We start from the raw sequence: 18,777 nt of genomic DNA on the forward strand, positions 1-18,777 counted from the left end.
GTTCAGTGGGTTAAAGCCTCTGCCTTCAGCTCAGGTCATGGTCCCAGTGTCCTGGGATCGAGCCCCACATCGGGCTCTGTGCTCTGCAGGGAGCCTGCTTCCTCCGCTCTGTCTGCCTCTCTGCCTACTTGTGATCTCTGTCTGTCAAATAAATAAATAAAATCTTTAAAAAACAAAACAAAACTGTTTGTTTGAGGGGCACCTGGGTGGCTCAGGAGGTTAAGCATCTGCCTTTGGCTCAGGTCATGACCCCGGACTCTTGGGATCAAGCCCCGAATCAGGTTCCCTGCTCAGTGGGGAGTCTGCTTCTCCCTCTGCCGCCCACCCTGTTCATGCTCTCTCTCTCACACTCTGATTCTCAAATAAAAATAAATACGTTAGGGGCGCCTGGGTGGCTCAGATGGTTAAGCAGCATCTCTGCCTTCAGCTCAGGTCATGATCTCCAGGTCCTGGGATGGAGCCCCATGTCGGGCTCCCAGCTCAGTGGGGAGTCTGCTTCTCCCCCTCCCTCTGCCTCTCCCCCTGCTTGTGCTTTCTTTCTCCATCTCTCTCAAATGAATAAATAAAAATAAAATAAGATAAAAATAAATACATTAAATTAAATTAAACCATTTGCTTGAATTTTTGTCTCCCCACTAGACTGGGGAGTCCTTACACTGAATGTGTATGGTTCATACTTTCCCCAATACGTAACAGAGGACCTGACACATAATAGGGATAATAAATATTTGGGTGGGTGGAAGGTTAAGGATATCATAATAATAATCGAAGGAAGAAAAGGGAAAAGCTTGGACTCAGAACTTAGAAGTAATGAAACCAAGGGACATTAACTGCAAAGGCAGCATGAGCAGTACTCACTAGCAGAGTAAGATGCCTAAGAAGAAACAAACATTCTAGGATTTCTAACTAATAGTAGGGCGACGGTATCACCGTCAAGAACAGAAAATTGGAAAATAAAATAAAATGAGCAAAGCTAGACCGCAGAAGGTGCTTTCATGGGGAGTGAGGCGCTAGGAGGGGAGAGGTGACCTTGGGCCTCCGGCGGTGAGGAAGGTGTCAGGCCGGTCTGTGCAGGGAGCAGGCCCAGGGGCAGCGAGCCTGAGAGCAGCTGACAAGCAGGCGGGAGCAAGGAGGCGGGCAGAGGAGTCACGGGATTTCAGAGCCGGAGGAAATCTCTGGAAGGCACGTTGACCACACTCTATACGAGTACCTTGCCCAAGTCCTACTGCCGGTGGCAGCCCAGCCCGAGCCGCTCCAACCCTCTGGCTGCGTGTCCGGCATGATGCCCGCCACGCGGCAGGTGTCCGGGCGCTTCTGAGCACCTTCCTACAAAGGTGGCAAAGGAAGCCTCGAGACTCAGCCGCCAACATTTCTAACCGCACTTTCCAGCCGAACGGCGGTGTGGACACAACACCGTGATGAGCACCGCACCGCTTTACAGACGTAAACTGCTGCTGAAATCAGGGCACCCAGTTTGCCTACAGCACCTGAGAATACTCCGCACAGTCTTTGTTCTGCGATGCAGGACGGCTGGTTCGAAGTCTGGACTGCTACGGGATTCACACAATCGCGGGCCACGTTCCCAAGCTCCTGATCGGGATTTGGCCTGCATTTCTTTTCTTCTATCTACTCGTTGAGACAAATGCTGCACGATTAGATTAGTACACCGCATTTATAATGGCATAAATATCATATAGGCCTGGCAGTGCAATAAATCTAACAATCCAACAGTCCTCATTGCCCTCTTTTGCCCCCTTCCACTATTGAGCAAATTATTTCACTTACGAGGCAAAAAAATTACTTCAGAAGTGGGAAGAGCTCTTCTAAATTGTATCTGTTAAAGCAACCGGGGAAAGACTGGCCACACGCCTGCCGTGCTTAACGGGGGTGTCTGCTGACACAGCCAATGACGGGCGGAGCACAAGCCACAGCTCATTTCCGAGAGCCCGCTGAGGGCGGCCTTGGCTGCCCGGGACGCACCGGCCTGCGGAAACAGCCACACACGGACGGCAGCGGTGAGCGACGCACACGCCACGGGAAAGGAAGTATGAACTCATCTGTCCTGCTCAGTACAATTCCTCCGGCTTAAGCACCTCCTGAATCACTCGAAGCCAGCTCAGGCCCATTGTCAAGTGTGACACCCTGGCGAACGCAAAGTATCAGCTGGAAAAAGCATGATTCAGCGACTGCTAGAAATGTGGACATTTGGTCATTTCCAGGGACCAGGATTACAGAGTCACAGGGCACGCCGGCACTCTCGGTGCCAACGATAAACACCGGGGCCTTCTGTGCCCGGATTCTGAGTCTCCTCTGGGAGCGGCTTTTTCTTTGTCCCAATATACCTTAGCCTCTCGCCAAGGAGTTACACGCCTTTTTGAGAATTCATTCTGCCCTCCACAGTCTCTCCTAGAAGATGGTCCCCTGCCCCCTGGCATCCAGAACATATTATAAGTTGGCACTACAAGAACCTGGAGAGCTTAAATACCTACATCTTTCTCTAATCCATCTGGCTTTACTCTTCCCAGAGAGATACACCGAATTCTAGGCCACTTTGTGCCTTAAACAACACTTCAGAACTTAGCAATAGGGCGCCTGGATGGCTCAGTTGGTTAAGCGTCTGCTTTAGGCTCAGGTCATGATCCCAGGGTCCTAGGATAGAGCCCTGCATTAGGCTCCCTGCTCAGCAGGGAGGCGGCTTCTTCCTCTCCTGCTCCCCCGACTTGTGCTCTGTGTCAAAAAAAAAAATAAATAAATAAAATAAATAAAATCTTAAAAAAAAAAAAGAACTTAGCAAAAGTTGTACAATCTGGTGAACAAAATAGGAAACAAGTTGTTTTTTTTTTGGGGGGGGGGGCATTTATTCTCAGCAGAATTTACTCCCGGGCTGCAAGTTTTTGTTTCTTCAGTTTCCTCAGGGATAGCTTTTTCTTCTGTGCAACCTCCTCTTCTGGTTTAGGGACAATCCGGTTGTCTTTGGGCAGGATCGCTCAGTGTGGCAGGGAGAGCTCATGTGTGGGTTGACATGACCATGAGCCCTGTAAGTTCCGGGCTGCATCTCGGGGGACTCTGTTTGCCTGCATGTGCTCAAGGACCAGAGAACTGACATCTCAACCCTTATGTTCAGCATGACTCTGCATTTCCAAACACGTGCAGTAAAAAATTCAACACTCTTCTGGGGCCCCTGACCCTGTGCACAGCCTCACTGTCTGGCCTGGGCACACCCACCAACTCCCACCACTGCACGGACGCACCGCTCCTGCAAAGTGACGTCCTTCAGGTACCTGGTGGCTTATCAGATCTGCATACCCTTGACGGCCTGGGCAGCTTCACGTGTGTTCTTCAAGTGAAAGCGAAGATTTGAACCTCTTGATTTGCATGATTTCGTAGGGTTTTCTGGGTCAAGTGGACAGCGAACCATTTTCAGAGGTCACCTCGGGCTGCTTAGGGAAGAGCAGAGACTGCTCTTTTGACTCAAGAGAAAAATAAACCTACTTACATGTTTATCTGGGAGTCTGGGCAACAGATACCCCTGAATTTGTACGTTTGGTCTAGAAACTCTCCCTACTAGAAAACACAACTGCAAATATTTTCATTTGGAATTCACCTCACAATTGTTTCAAACTCCTTCGACCCATTTTTTTATTTAAAAAAAAATGATTTTATTTATTTATTTGAGAGAGTGAACGAGCGAGCATGAGTGGGGGGCCAGGCAGAAGGAGGGGGAGAAGTGGCTCTTCGCTGAGCAGCGAGCCTGACAGGAGCTCGATCCCAAGACCCTGAGATCATGACCTGGGCCAGAGGCAGATGCTTAACTGACTGAGCCACCCAGGCGCCCCTCCCTCAACCCATTTTTTAAATGCCATTTCCTGGACTGTGTGTTGTGCCAAGTGTGTTAAAGCCTGAAGCACGCTACTCTGCTGTCCCAAAGCCCAGCTCGGCTGCCTCCGGGGTGTGCAGGGCAATCAGTGTGACAGTGCACAGCGAGACCGTGCGGCCCCAGCTCTTATCTGCTTCCAGACAGCGGATCACCAGGACACTGGCCCACTTGCGGCATGAGAGGCGGTAAGAGGAGTCCTCTGAGGAACCAGAATCTGATCTACATCAAGGCTTCATCAACTTTAATTAGAGGCTAGAGTTCTGCAAGTTGTACGAATTCAAAGTGAAGCAAAGATGCTCCATTCTCTGGGCAACAGGCCCAGAGGCCGGAGGCTGGGCCCGGGGCTCTCAGCGGGGAGGGGGGGTTGCGGGGCCCGATCCGGGAGAGCAGCCATGGCGGCCAGGTCTGTGTGCGGGCCCTCGGCTGCCCCTGGGGCCAGAGGACCACCACATGAGTTATATCCGTATAGAACTCCCTGTCCTTGCACCCACCGCCACTGACGGTCTCAGCTCACTGAGTGGACAGGTGCACAAGTGAAGCGAGACAAAAAGTCATCTGTGAGACACGAGGCTATGCCTGTTAACACGTCCGAGTCCCAAAGTCCCCCAAGCCCTCGTTTTCCATCACTCCTCTGTCCGTGCCAGCCTGGTTCCTCTTCTGCTTTCTAGAACCACGGGGGCTGCAGCCAGTGCCGAGGCTCTGGTCTCTCACTCTTATTCCAGTGCCAGAACCATGGAATCCAAAGGTTGAAAGGAACCTTCAAGACCAGATTCACCCAAAGGTCTGACTCCCCACAAAAACACCCTGCAAAGTGCCTGTGCCTGAGCTCGTTCCTGAGGCCACCCCAGGTGAAGTCCTAGGTCAGGCTACATTACTGAGGAGTGGGTCCCCTTCTGAATTTCATGTCCCACGGCCCTGGCTATCTTAATTTGTATGTATCTTGACACGGAGTGAACACAGGTAGAATCCCGCAGCAGGGAACATGGTCGGCACGTTTACTCAGTTAACAGGGGGCAGATGTTCTAAACCGTACAGCTTCTTACTTTAGGTGCGATCTCAAGTGCAGCGCGCTTAGCCACCTCCCTAACCCACCCGTCTCCTGGGAAATTTCCGGACAAAAGCTAGAGAAGGAGAAGCAAATAAAACAGACAGCTCTAAAAATATTTCATTTTCTTTCAGGCTTTTTTTTTTTAATAAAGCTACCCCCAAAAAAGGCAATAGGAAAAGCCTCTATAAATATATGAAAGGTTGTCCTATTTTCCCCAGGGCAGGCACAAAATGCCAGCTAGACCAAAGAGAGATGAAACTTTTAGGATCCTATGAAATGTCTGTGGTCCTCCTTAGAAGGCTTGGGTCTAAAGACAAACTTTTCTTTGAAAGGCTTGAGCTCTGAGGAACAAGACAGTCCTGGAAGCTCTGTAAAAAATAACCAGGTTGTTTCCAGAATTGAGAAAACAACCAACGCTCCCAATATTTAAATTAGTTTAGAACTGGCCCATTTTCCCATCATTTGAGGACTATTTTGTTTTCTGCCACCCTGTAGATACACACTGACTTCCCAACTAATAGAAAACAAGCATTATTTGTGAAAATGGTTGAAAAGTCAAAGATGACAGGAGAAAGCATTGCCAGTTATAACATATTATAAATGTATGATAATTCTTGCCCTAAAAGATCACAAGTTCTAAAAGAAAACTCAGGGAGCACGTAATTTTTTTTTAACCAAAAGCGTGGGTTAGCAATTCTGAAACTACATGATGAGCATGTATTCTAAGACCGAACAAGCCAAGCCACTGCAAATAATGAGTGACAGGTTTCCCACAGTTAGAGAAGGGAGTTAGGCATGGGAAACAGGCACAAAGAATGAACCTTGTGGTGTGGAACTGTAACCAGAGGCATCAGCATGAATTCGTGGTTTTTAAGACACAGACAGAGAAATAAAAACAAACAAACAAATATATATATATACAGAGAGAGAGAGAGAGAGAGAGAGAGAAATACATAAGAAAGAGAAACAGAAAGAGCCAGAGACAGAGAAGCAGAGTTAGAGGTGGCTGGTGGGGGTAGCTGTAACCCCTCCTCCCAATATTTACTTCCCTGCTATGTTAAAGGACAAGGCCTGGAAGCAATGACAAGCCAATGGCAATGCCACTTAGTGTCCCCATCTTGGTTTCTAAGTACAATTCTCCACTAAATGGAACCAGGGCTCCTTGAGAAAAATGGCTATTTCTTGAGACACGGGTAGAGCCTCTAAGGTCTTACGGGGAAAGAGCAAAGATGAGCTCAGGAACCACGGGACACATCGGAAGGACACGGAATCATCCTGAACGGGTGCCCACAGGCCACATCAGGGACAATTTTAGCAACAAAACAAATGGGCTTAGTAATGGATTATAATCCATAGAATAAAGAAAGAATGCATGAGCCCACATTGAAATAAATGAACAGGTAAATAACAAAGAGGAAGTTTGGTTTTTCAGAAGAATTCCAAATATTAAATGTAAAAGGAACGTCAGAATTAGGAAAATCACCAGTTTGGTTACCCCCAGAGTAATCATGTCAAAGAATGATCTAAGGATGCTAAAACTAGTAGGCAAACGCATGTTGAGAAGCGCACTTTACAGTCTTGAAGTACCTCCCCGTATCTTTTTATATGCTTTTAAAAGTGAAACACTGATTTTTTTTACTCCATTGTTTCAAAACTCTTGAAAAGATTTAACAGGAGACTTATACAAAAGTGCTCATCATGGGGCACCCGGGCAGCTGGGTCGGTTAAGCACCTGAGTCTTAATTTCAGCTCGGGTCTTGATCTCAGGGTTGTGAGCTGGAGCCTGGCTTTGGGCTCAAGGCTGCACATGGAGCCCACTTAAAAAAAAGAAACAACACCACAAAATGCTCATCACAGCACTGTTGGAATAGCCAAACCCTGGAAGCAACCCAACGGCCCATCATCACCAAGCGAACGGATATATAAACTATATGCACACAACGGGACACCATAAAAAGAAAAAACAAAGGAAGCCCAGCTGTAAAGCATCAGGCTCATCCATGGTTTCCAGACCACCACCATTAGCATCACCCGTGGGTCTGTTACCCCGGCGAGCCCTCCTCTCCCCACCTATTGGATTAAAAACTGAGGCAGGGTTGGGGGGGGCAGCAAGTGGGTTTTGGAAGGCCCCCAGGTGAGCCCCAAGTTAGAGCCTCACTATTATGTCTGCCTGTCAGTAACACCTGTGCAAGACAAGCTGGTCTCAGAAGAACTCAGTATGTTCATTTAGTAGTGAAAAACTGGCTAAAATAACAGCGTTTTTAGCCAAAACACATGGTAAAGCTATAAAGAAAAGCAAGAAATGATTAATACAAGTTACTCTGTGGAGGATAGAGTGTAGAGTATGGGGAAGGGACACACAGACAGCCTCTGAGAAAAATAGTGTCTTATTTCTTCAAGTAGGCAGCAGGTATGAGAACCTTACCAAGTTACCAAATATAATTAACATCAGGGCAGAAATCTTACTAGGCCTCCTGATAGGAGGCACGGAGGAGGACACCACAGCACCTGCGCGGTCTTCCTGCCACAAATGCTTTAACTGGAATCTAATCCAAAGGAAACGTCAGACAGGCTCAAACTGAGGGATGTCATACAAAACACCTAGCGGTACTCTTCAAGTGTCAAGGTCATGAAGGATGAGAAAAAAACAGCAGCTGTTTCAGATGAGAGGTGAGGAAAGAGAAGTGGCAATTACATACAATGTAATTTGGATTGGGTTCTAGACCAGAAAAATACTTGTATTATAAAGGACATTAGTAGGAAAAGTGATGAAATTGAATGTCTGTACATTAGGTAATCAGGAAATGTCAATTCTACATTCCCGACTTTGATAATTACAGTGTGGCTATGCCGTTTTTAGTAAATATTTGAAGTATTTGGAGGCAAAGGGCATCCTATCATTAACTTTTAGAGGGTTCACGATAAACACTGTGCACGTCTGTATGTCTTTGTGTGCATGGAAAGAGAAAACGATAAAGCACATGTAAAATATTAACGTTTAAGAAAGTTGGTTGAAAAACATACGGAAAATCTTTGTCCTACTTTTGCAACTTTTCCTAAGTCTGAATTATTGCAAAGTAACAATTTCAAATAATGTTTTAACTTGCTGTTTGTCCACAGAAAGGAAGGAATATTATACCCATTCAGTTTTCAACAGTAGCTTCTTGCTGAGAAACCAAAAGCATTAGTTGTAACAGTAACTCACCGCAACAATTACAATTATAATTGTAACTGCAAACACTCCACATGGGCAGCTCTAAGTTAAAGAAAAACCACCTATTGTCCATCTCTCCTCTCTTCAAGTTAGAACAAGTAAGCCTCAGAGGTAACAAACAACCTGAAAAGTAGCAATGCACAGTAGAAAGTATTCTTGTACTCCCAGCTCAGGAAGTTGTGTGACATTAGACAAATTATCAAATCCCTCTGGGCCAGTTTCATCATCTGAGAAATGAAGGCGTTCTGTCAGAGTATCTTTATAGTCTATTCTAATTCTTACATTCCAAGAATCCATACATGAATTTTGTAATCAAAATACTGCTTGTGTTGGAATTTAAAGGCAAAATATAGATACTACTAAAATCAAATCTAGAAGTTCAGGTGTCAGAACAGCCTGGACCATACGTTTTCATTAACCATCTACCCTCATTCTATCCTCCATACTGGACCCCAAAATGTAGGATCTTGGGCCAGGATGATATTTGCCCACTCACTTATTTCTTACAGTCTGGAAAATAACAATTTTCTGTGCTGTTGAATTTCTGTAATTTACCCAGCTTCGCCAAGAAGCACGCATGACCGAACACCTCCATCGTCAGACCGCTGGGCACATCAACATGACAACTAGTCCCCAAATCTGTGGCAGGCAAATAACACCTATCGCATCTTTTCAAATGGAATATGAGCCATGAAATAATTTGAATGGGTTTTTATCTACCAGTCTAGAGAAAATGTACTGGTACACTAAACACGATATCCACACGGTGTAATTAACTGTCATCAACCGGCTTTAATAAATTAAACCAGGTAATTTAACTGTTGTGCTTGAATCGTTAGAGCTTTTTTGTTTGTTTGGTTGGTTGGTTTAGATAACATTATTAAAACGGAATGCTATGCTCCGACGTTGCACTTAAGTAAGGAAAAAGTACAACGCCTCAAGCAAATGGTGTTTCCCAACGGCTACTCACCTGAGAGCTCTTGCCACACTTAGCATCTCCTGAAACGATCACAATTTGATTCTGAAGCAGATTCTCCATAAAGGAGTATTTTTCTTTCCATATTGGAAGATCTTCCCTCTCTTTTAGAAGTTTGTAATAACGTGATGAATATGGCAATCCATCGAAAGGGTTGAGTTCCAAATCCTCACAAGCCAAAATCCCCTCCTCCTCCCCATCACTGGAATCCAGGGACTCGGGGAAATAGCGTTTCTCTGAGGCGGAGTCCGGGCATTCCAGTTCTGCCTCTTCCATCTTGTCCGAGGGCGAGCTTAAGCAGCCGGCATCCTCCGGGCGCTGTGCTCCGACAGCAGCACGCCGCGCACCGGGCCGAGAGTCTGCGGTCGCTCGCTGGGACGTCCCGATCGCCGAGACGTCAGTGCAGAGTCTCAGCCAGCTGGGCTCCCCCCATCCGCACCCGGGCCTCTCTGCTGTGTGACCTACGGTGCCCGGACACGCTCTTCTGCACGTTCAGTGACAGTCCGTACACCGCCCTAAAACACACAAATAAAAAAAAGAAGGAAAATCAGGTACCCAAACAAGATGTCCAAAAGCAAAAGCATTCAAAACGAAAGCGTTAACTGGTTTTTTTTTTTCTTCTGCAAATTGGTTACTGCCTGTGCTTTCTGCTTCGTCTTTGAGGAGCCAGCCTAACTCTTCAAGTGCGGTCAGCTGCCGTCTTCTGGCCGGCTTGGGGATGGCTGCACACTGGACCTGGTGCTCTAGGCCTGACCTCGAGCACAGGCCCCAACAGCGAGCCGGGGACGTGGTGGCTGCGAGGCTCTAGCACATGGTCTCTAGCCCCACTATGAGAGAGACGCTGGATCCTGTTACTGGGGGACACCGTGAGGACCCAGTGCATCCTGCCCTAACACTGGTTACAAGACAGTCTATTTTGTTTTAATTAAGAAATCCTCTAGCTTAAAGGAGAGTATTTTTAAAAACTTCATTTAGATTTGCTTATGCCAGTCCACAGTGACAGGTAACCCACAACCAGAGGGAAGTGGATTTATTTATTTATTTTCCCTCTGAGGCTATAGCTAGCTTTGAGTTATAAGGTCTTTGTTTAATCAAGCAGAAGCCTCAAGCATATTTCTTGAGATTCTAGGACCTTGATCCCAAAATACCTGATTCAAGTGGCAGTAGAAGAAAACATTTTTTTTTAAAGATTTCATTTATCTATTTATTTGAGAGAGAAAGAGAATGAGTTGGGGGGAGGGGGCAGAAGGAGATGGAGAAACAGACTCCCTGCTGAGCAGGGAGCCCAACATTGGACTCGATTCCAGGACCCCAAGATCATGACCTGAGTTGAAGGCAGATGCTTAATTGACTGAGCCACCCAGGCACCCTGAAAATATTTTAAATGAAGAAAAGAAATTACCCAAGCAAGGGCAAATTTAAACGAGGTCAGTAACTTATTCCCTATGTGTCAGGTAAGTGATCTTTCAATCCTGAGTGATTTTTTTAAGTCCAATCAATATTGCCGGAAATAAACCCCTTTTCACATTAGCCAGGTCAAAACTAAAAATACAGAGAAACTCAAGGAAAAAAGAGCAAACCGTAATTTGTAAATCATGATATTGTCAAATTACTCTTTTTACAGGACCTTGTTTACCACAACTATTGCTTTAGATGGTTAGTGGGCTCCCAGGCTAGCTCCTCACCCAGGTAATAAAAAAGCCTTCTTCACTATTCAAGCCAGGCTCCAGGGAAACACTCAAGAAACACTTGCTGGGCGCCTCCTCAGGACTTCAGTTAATAACACACATTAAGGATACTCTTAGGTTAGGACCAAGACTTTACAAACACACACAAATATGCCAAGAGAGAGAGAAAGTAATAATCAGAGGGGTGGGAGAAAGGATGTTTAACACCTCAAAGGGAGAGTTCTTCAAAATTCATTCTGAAAGTTGTTTCAAAATTAGAGTGGTGTAATAACACAAATGTAATATGGACTAACGTCACAGCTCTTTGCAGTTCCTACGGGTGAGACCAGCTCTACAGAGCAGCTCCAAGGAACACTCTGGCTTGGGATCACAAAGCAAGGTGACTTTAAGACAGTATTTACGAATCAGAAAATTCCACTGCTTAAGAGAAGTTAACGTTTGGTTTTACATTCAATTTTTCCTTTATTCTGATTAGAATCCCTTCTAGAGGTTCTCATTCTACATGTAAATTAAATTGCTGTTATTATGATCAATGATTGCCCTAGGTACTATTTCTGAACCGTTTTACCTAAAAAAACAGTTACTATTTTTTTTTAAGATTTATTTATTTGATAGGCAGAGATCACAAGTAGGCAGAGAAGCAGGGAGAGAGAGAGAGAGGAAGAAGCAGGCTCCCTGCTGAGCAGAGAGCCCGATGCGGGGCTCGATCCTAGGACTCTGGGATCATGACCCAAGCAGAAGGCAGAGGCTTTATTTAACCCACTGAGCCACCCAGGTGCCCCACACAGTTACTATTTTTACCAAATAAACATCCTTGAAATGTTTCTCTTAGTTTTATGATACTCCCTGAAGGGCAATAATCTTGTAATTAAAGTAAAATCTTATTTATTAAGTATCGACCACTTTGAACCATCAAGAAAGACTTGAGTTTTCTGAGCAGTCATCTTTCCAGAGATGGAACGGTCACCCGGCCCCCTCACCACACCTACAAAGTACAGCTCCATCACCTACTTCTCTGTTCCACTGGGTTAAAGATGGCTGCCAGTTCTCTGCCACTGCTCCCCTGAGAGGTGGAGTCTACTTCCTCTCCCCTTCGCTGAGCTGGCCCTGTGAATCACTACCATCAAAAGAATGCAGTGAAGTGACGACGAACCACTTCCAAGGCATCCACATGCCTGAAACACTCCCTCTTGAAGCCAGCTGTCATTCTGGGAAACGCCCAAGCCACAAGGAAAGGCCACTGGGAAGAGACCTAAGCCAGGCTTCCACTGGCAGAAAGCACACACATGCCACGTGAGTAAGCCACGGAAGATGGTCGTAGCCAGGTCAAGTCTCCAGATGACCACAGGCCCAGCCAATACAACCCCCAGTGAAAGCAGCACCCACAGCCGCCCCATCAACCCAGAGAACCGTGAGAGGGAACCCACGGTCATGGCTTCTGGAAGCTACTACGTTCCTGGGTGTTGGTGTTGGCAGCAACAGATAACCAGACCTCTGCCTACTAAAACAATCTAACTTTCTCTTCGTGACTCAGAGTCACCATTACGTCAGTTTCCCAAACAGAACGATGTCCTCAGACTTCCCCGAAGTGTCCAGGGATCAAAGGCCAGACTGGTCTGAAGCCCCGCGTTTCTGCAGGGATTCGATACCCATGCACCCTTGTGGTCAGCGTACTTACCTGGTGGGGCCCTTCTCTGCTTTTCTGACCCGCTTTCCTACCCAGCATGTTAGAAACCAGTTAGGCTTGTTGGACAGAAATACTTGTAAAGGTGGAGCCCTCAAAGGGCTCTCTATTGAATCCAGCAAGCGCTATGAAGTTTGTGACGATCTATGTTCACCACTCAGAGGGACTTTCTGTTGCTTGGTAGTTTGAGGCCCAGATTTGGAGGGGGCAGCGGCGGAGTTTTCATGATAGACAACGCCTTTCCGCATTTATTTGGCTACTGGCTTGACCCATGTCAGTATTTTCTTAGAGGTAATTAAAAACATACAAGAGATCCAAGGTTTGGCCTTTGGCAAATTTAGTAGTACCAGTGAGGGAAAACGAATACAGTAGGTGACATGCTCCTCAAATCCAAATTTAATTAAAAATTGTTCTGTTAGTAGTTATCAGCTACAGTCCTCTACAAGGATCTGGAAGACTGGTATTTGCTCCTTTTCAAAGCTTTCTTACATATAAATTGTAGACTGTATCATTTGTCAAGGACTGCCCTTTGAAGTGAGTCTATTACAACTTTTAAACAAGCATTTATGAAAAACAATACAGATCCAATGTAAGATGAAACTACCTCAACAGGAAAGAATCAGAAGTTGATGTAAGAGGAGCTATGTCTCAGTCATTGCAATCCTCGGTTCTGGTGCAGTTAATTCTAGAAACACAGTTCACAGAAAAGGTAAAGTTTGCAAGGAATTAAGTAAACCAAGATCATGAAATTTGTCCTGAGAAACTCTGGATTAGGTTTCGCTGTTCAATGTTCCTCTTCTGCATTTTTCTCCATGTTCAGTTTACTAAAAATACATTCTTCACACCTATCAAGTTCTCAAATGTACAACGTGAGGACTCTGTGGAGATGGAATAGGGCCTGTGTGGTCTCCTGCGGTGTCACGGCTTTGATGCCATCCACGTGAGGAGGGCTCCCACCTGCATGTGCTGTCCACCTCGCTCCTGAACTTGGTCTCCTGTGTTCTACTACTAACTCATCACGTCCAACTTGGCTATACAACAGGTATTTCAAACTTAGCATGTCCTAAACTGACCCCCTGATATTTACCCTGAAGCCACAAACCTGGTCCTCCCACGTCAATGACTTCCTTTCTTTCAATTGCTCAGACCAAAAAATTTGAAATTATTCTTGATTTTTTCTTGCCCTCAAATCCCACATCTGATCCTTCAATGGTAGTAGGCAGAATAACAGCCTACAGAGACTTGCATGCCCTCATCCCCGGAACCTGGGAATGTGTACTTTGAAGGCCAAAAGGGCCCGAGGACGTCACCAAGTTAAAGCCCTCTGGCTAGGGAGACTATCCTGGTGAGTCCAATCTAATCTTAAGAGCCCTGAAATCAGACAACCATTCCCAGTTACAGTCACACGGATGCAGCGCTGTCGGCTTTGAAGGTGGAGGAAGGGCCATGAGCCAAGGAATGATGTGGGCGGCCTCTAAAAGCTGAAAAGACAAGGAAATGGATTCTCTCCTCGAGTCTCCGGAAAGGAACACAGGCCTGCCAATCTTCGATCTTAACCCAGTGGGAATCTGGACGGACTTCTACGCTACACAACTGTAAAAGAAAAAATAACCACTCACTCTGTGGTGGTTTATTACAGGAGCAACAGAAAATGAACTGATGATGTCAGCTCTACTTTTAAAATACATTGAGCACCACTGGGAGCAGCCGGTCCCCTGGGTCATGGCAGCAGCCACCTGCCTGGCCTTCTGATTTACTCTTAGCCATACAGTCTCTTCTCAACCCAGTCGCAGTGACCCTGTTATTCAGCTCGTGTGTCCCCTGCTCACAAGTCTCTACTGGCTTCCCATCTCATCTCACTCCAGGGAAAACCCCAAACACTTAACAGGATCAGCAAGCTCGGAGGCTCTGGACCTGGCACGGCTCTGGCCTCATTTCCAACACTCCCTTGCTCCTCACACTTCTAGCCGCCATGGTCCCCTAGGTGTTCCTTGGACGCCCCAGCAGGGGACTTCGCGCCTGCTCCTCTGTCTGAAATGTCCTTGCCTCAGGTGTCCCAATGGCTAGCTCCCTTTCCTCTTAAAGGTTTTTATCAAATGTCAGCTGGGGTGGCTCAGTCGTTAAGCATCTGCCTTCAGCTCAGGCCATGATCCCAGGGTCCTGGGATCGAGCCCCACATCAGGCTCCCTGCTCAGCCGAAGCCTGCTTCTCCATCTCTCACTCCCCCTGCTTGTGTTCCCTCTCTCGCTGTGTCTCTGTCAAATAAATAAAAAAAAATTTAAAAAAAAAAGTCAACCCAGTGAGGGCTTATCAGCCACCCTGTCTACACTTTGACCCACACCCCCCACAACCCAGACCCATTTCCTAGCCTCTTTTCCTGCTTTGTTCTTTCCCCTTGACACTCACCATGGGCCGACAAAGTATATATTTTACCTCTTGACCTTGCTTCTGGTTGGTGTCCTCCACCAGAAGGCGAGCACCACGAGGCAGGGATTTGTGTCTCTTCTGCTCACTGCTGTCTAAGAGCCTGGCCCACACTCCGCATTCAGCAAATCTTTGTTGAGTGGATGATGTTGGCAGTTCAGAGAGATTTTTACTCAACTTTTCCAAGTCTGCCTTACATTGCGTCAGTGTCGAGGTTTTCTCAAACTCCTTAGGATTCAGTTCTTCCCCTTTCCCTTTTACTTCATACCAAGATGCTGGTGATGACCTACTGTCACTATGCTTCGGGATTTCTGTGACTCTGTGTCCCCTTTCATGAACAAGAGGACAGACTCCTGTTATTCCTAAAGGCTCTGGCCTGAACTTCTAGGGGAATTCCCAGATTCCAAAACTGAAATATTTGTACAGGTTCTTGGTTGGCCTTGAAGAAGACACCCAAACCACAGTTCACCCTGTCTTTCAGCAGAGTTACAGGGCAGAAACCACCAGAGCTGCCCCGAGATCTGTTGGGAGGCACGGACCATGCTTGCCCCAGGCCGCCGACCTTCCATAACTGATACAGACAAAGCAACGTCCTTTCATACCAGGGAACCACTCAACTACCTGTATTACCTATTATCCTCGCCCCACGGTTTTGGTCTCTGCTTAGACTATTATTGGAGCGATTCCCTCTTTGGTATGTGCCACAGTCTGAGCCCGAATATCGTGGGTGCTTAATTAGTAATTAGAGGCTGCAGAGCTAATGACTGAATCACTTTCTGTTCTTTGGGGATTTTCCACTTTTAAGACTAACATCTTCCATGCCTACACTGCTGGTCTTCTGTTTACTTACTCAGCCAGGACCTGAGCACCCACTAAGTAGCTACCCTGCGAACGGGCCAGTGCCACAGAGAGAGTAGCCAGGTCTGGGTCCTGTCCTCCCAGAGCGTACTGTCCAGAGAGGCCAAACTTGGGAGGGGGGTGTTGTGGAACAGAGATCGTCTATGACACGTGGACTTAGTCTCATGGTCGAATAACTAGAAGAAGGAAGAGGTGGCTGGTACATGAAAGGAGAGAGAAAGGCTCTGGTACAGACGAACTCGCAGAGTGGACAGGGCCAGGTCACCAATGACGGTATGCCAAAGAGACTATGTTTTATTGTAAATGCCATGGGTCTAACGTGCCCGGTCATTTTCTGATCAAAATTCTTATTTTTTTTTTTTACTTTTTTGCTTCTTTTTACAATTCTCCTATTAGATTTGATATGTTACGGTATTTTTTAATACTAAAACTTACAATGTTCTTTAAGTCCTTAGTGAGACAAGTTTTAGGAGCGCTGGTAACATTTCAAGGCAAACGGCAGGATGAAGCGTAGTGGGGTTTGGAGCTGGCTTACTGGGCTGGGCAAAAAATCATTTTCATACACAAAAATTCTTAAGACTTATGAAAACTAAATAACATTTCTTGACTTGAGCATTTTAAATCATTTTCTGATAGGTCTGTGAAAATAGTCTGTTCTATGATCTGATTCACAGCCCCTCCCTTTTTACCTCCACTCTTTAGGGAAAGGGTTCTGGGGGAAAAGGGAACACACACACACACATATCTTGACTTTAAAAAAAATCATTCTTTTTATCGGACACCCAAAACTGGGTTGACATTATTTGACCAAATAATTTTTTTCTTGAAGAATCAGTGGTAATTTGTATTGAAACTTTACAAATATCTTAGTATCTATTTAATGTCTCCTCATATTCTACATGGCAGTAAATTATTTAATATTAAATATTTATACACAGGTTCAAACAGAATCAGTAATCTAAAAAAGAAAAAAAAGCCTCCAAGGATGAGTCTTCTGTAAATACTAATATTAAAAAGTTGTACTTTTGTCATTTGTATCCCCAAACTCAGTTATTCCCTAGTGTTACAGATTTTCCAATCTCCCAGGAGAAATGCTACCCTCGATAAAGTGAACTCTGATCTCTACTATGACAGTGTAAGTCCTGAAAAATAAAAAATATTAATTCTGGCCATTTATGGGAGCAGCTTAGAGAAAGGAGACATTTGTCTATCTGGAGTTTTTGGAACCAAACTATGGGACTAATGCAAACACTTGCTACATGCACTCAACACATTTATTCAGATTTTCACTTTGTCCTCTTGCTCTACGTTCACCACACACTTCTTAAAGTCAAGATACATTTCCGAGCCATCTTTACAACTTCTACAAAGTGAGATACAGGGTTTTGCACAGACCATGTGGCCAATAAATATTTGCTCAACTAATAAACAATATCCCTGTAACCCATAATTATAATGTTTAGAACAGAGGTTAATGAGGCATCACAAGTGAATAATAACAGTCTTCAGGATAAAGGGCTATTATTTTTTAGAGAACAGGATCACTGGTCCAACATTCCATGCCAATTCCACTCAAAATGCTTATTTGTGGCAACATAAAGAGCTTGCACTGAATGTAAATCAACTCATTGCTTCCTTCATTGAAGAAGTCTTGCTATTAAAAAATGTCAGCTCAGTGCAACAGTATGATTAGAGCCACAGTCTACATCCTGGCACAAGCTCCTTATCTCACTGCCAACCAGTAACAGTGTGTGGACTGGAACTGGTCTGCAGATCGCGATTCGAGAAGCATGGTTCTTACTGCTACTAAAGTTGAACTGGTAACAACAATGGTAATGATGGTAATTCCGCCAATTAGCCTTTACAGAGTGTGCTTCCGGGTGCCAGATGCTCTATGTACTTAAACACTTCGTATGGATTATTTCATTTAAACTCTTAAAGACCCCATGAGGGTTTACTTTATTATTTCCATTTTTCAAATAAGGAAATTTAAGCCTTTGGAGGTTTAGTTAATTCATCCAGCTTCTAATGGCTCATCTGTGGGAGAGCAGGTGCTTGAAGTCAAGCAGCCTGATCTCAGCTTAACCCCAGTTAAGTGTACAGAGTATGCCTAACCACACTGTGCCGTACCGCTTCCTGGGTGCATCAAAGAACCCTCACGGTGAGACACCGTGGGCTGAAGGAATACTTGAGGTTAAGGGAGAGGTCAGGCAGGGGTGGTCTGGAAGAAATACCATTAAACAGAACAGAGGGTGAGAGCGCAGCTCTCTTATGAAAAGAAAGACATTTGAGAATTTCTGAAAAACATGGTTGTAATCACCCACGTGGCCTTACAGTCAAATATTTAATATGTAAACCTTATCTCCCAGGCATGTGATACTCGAACTGAAACAATGGGCTTATCGTTACTAGGACTTTGGGAAGGTTAGCCTGTAGTCTGCTTTAAATGGGGTCAGAGCTCCCCAAAGCACATCCTCCAGGATCTACTTAAAATCTTTCTTGAACAAGATAAAAGTTCAGAATCCATTTTAAAAGACTCTTATGTCCAGACTTCTAACCAGTAGACTCTGTTCTGATTTTAATCAAATTACATCAGTTGGCTTTTTAAAAACACTCAAATTTTTAAAATGATTCACTTTTAACTCAATTATCTGTTCATACCAAATATGGCTGGAATAACCAACCCTGAACAATTAATTTAAGAATTCTACATTCCACTGGTAATTGACATTTTTGTAGACTTATATACGGGAAGATCACCCAAACTCAATCAATACTTATATATCATAATAACCTATCACTGCCCACATATATACTTGTAAATCAAGCTTTTTATTAGAATGTCATTCAGTGCTTTTCATTATTGTTTTGTTTGGTTTTACCAGAGGATATTCTAAAAACTAGTATTTGAGTAAAAGCAAAGTTAATACAATTTGCTAAAATATTAACTTGGCTTATTTACATGCTCTATTTAGATAATCCGAGCAACAGTTAAGATCCAGCAAAAA

General features: G+C 45.1%; 1 protein-coding gene across 3 annotated transcripts in view; it reads right to left on the reverse strand.

Moving 5' to 3' along the window:
* LOC111145233 (DEAH-box helicase 32 (putative)) overlaps nt 1-9,600 on the reverse strand; it is a 37,899-nt gene extending 28,299 nt beyond the window's left edge. For 2 of the 3 annotated variants that reach the window (XM_022500003.1, XM_022500002.1), the window contains exon 1: nt 9,110-9,600. In XM_022500003.1, the coding sequence (XP_022355711.1) occupies nt 9,110-9,391 (282 nt within the window). In that variant the 5' untranslated portion in view covers nt 9,392-9,600. The remainder of the gene's footprint in view (nt 1-9,109) is intronic. The other variant, XM_022500001.1, reaches the window with a different exon arrangement.
* Between the last annotated feature and the right edge of the window lie 9,177 nt (nt 9,601-18,777).

The sequence above is a fragment of the Enhydra lutris genome, unplaced genomic scaffold, assembly GCF_002288905.1.
Source record: "Enhydra lutris kenyoni isolate GAN:26980312 unplaced genomic scaffold, ASM228890v2 scaffoldscaffold12, whole genome shotgun sequence".
Taxonomy (NCBI): domain Eukaryota; kingdom Metazoa; phylum Chordata; class Mammalia; order Carnivora; family Mustelidae; genus Enhydra; species Enhydra lutris.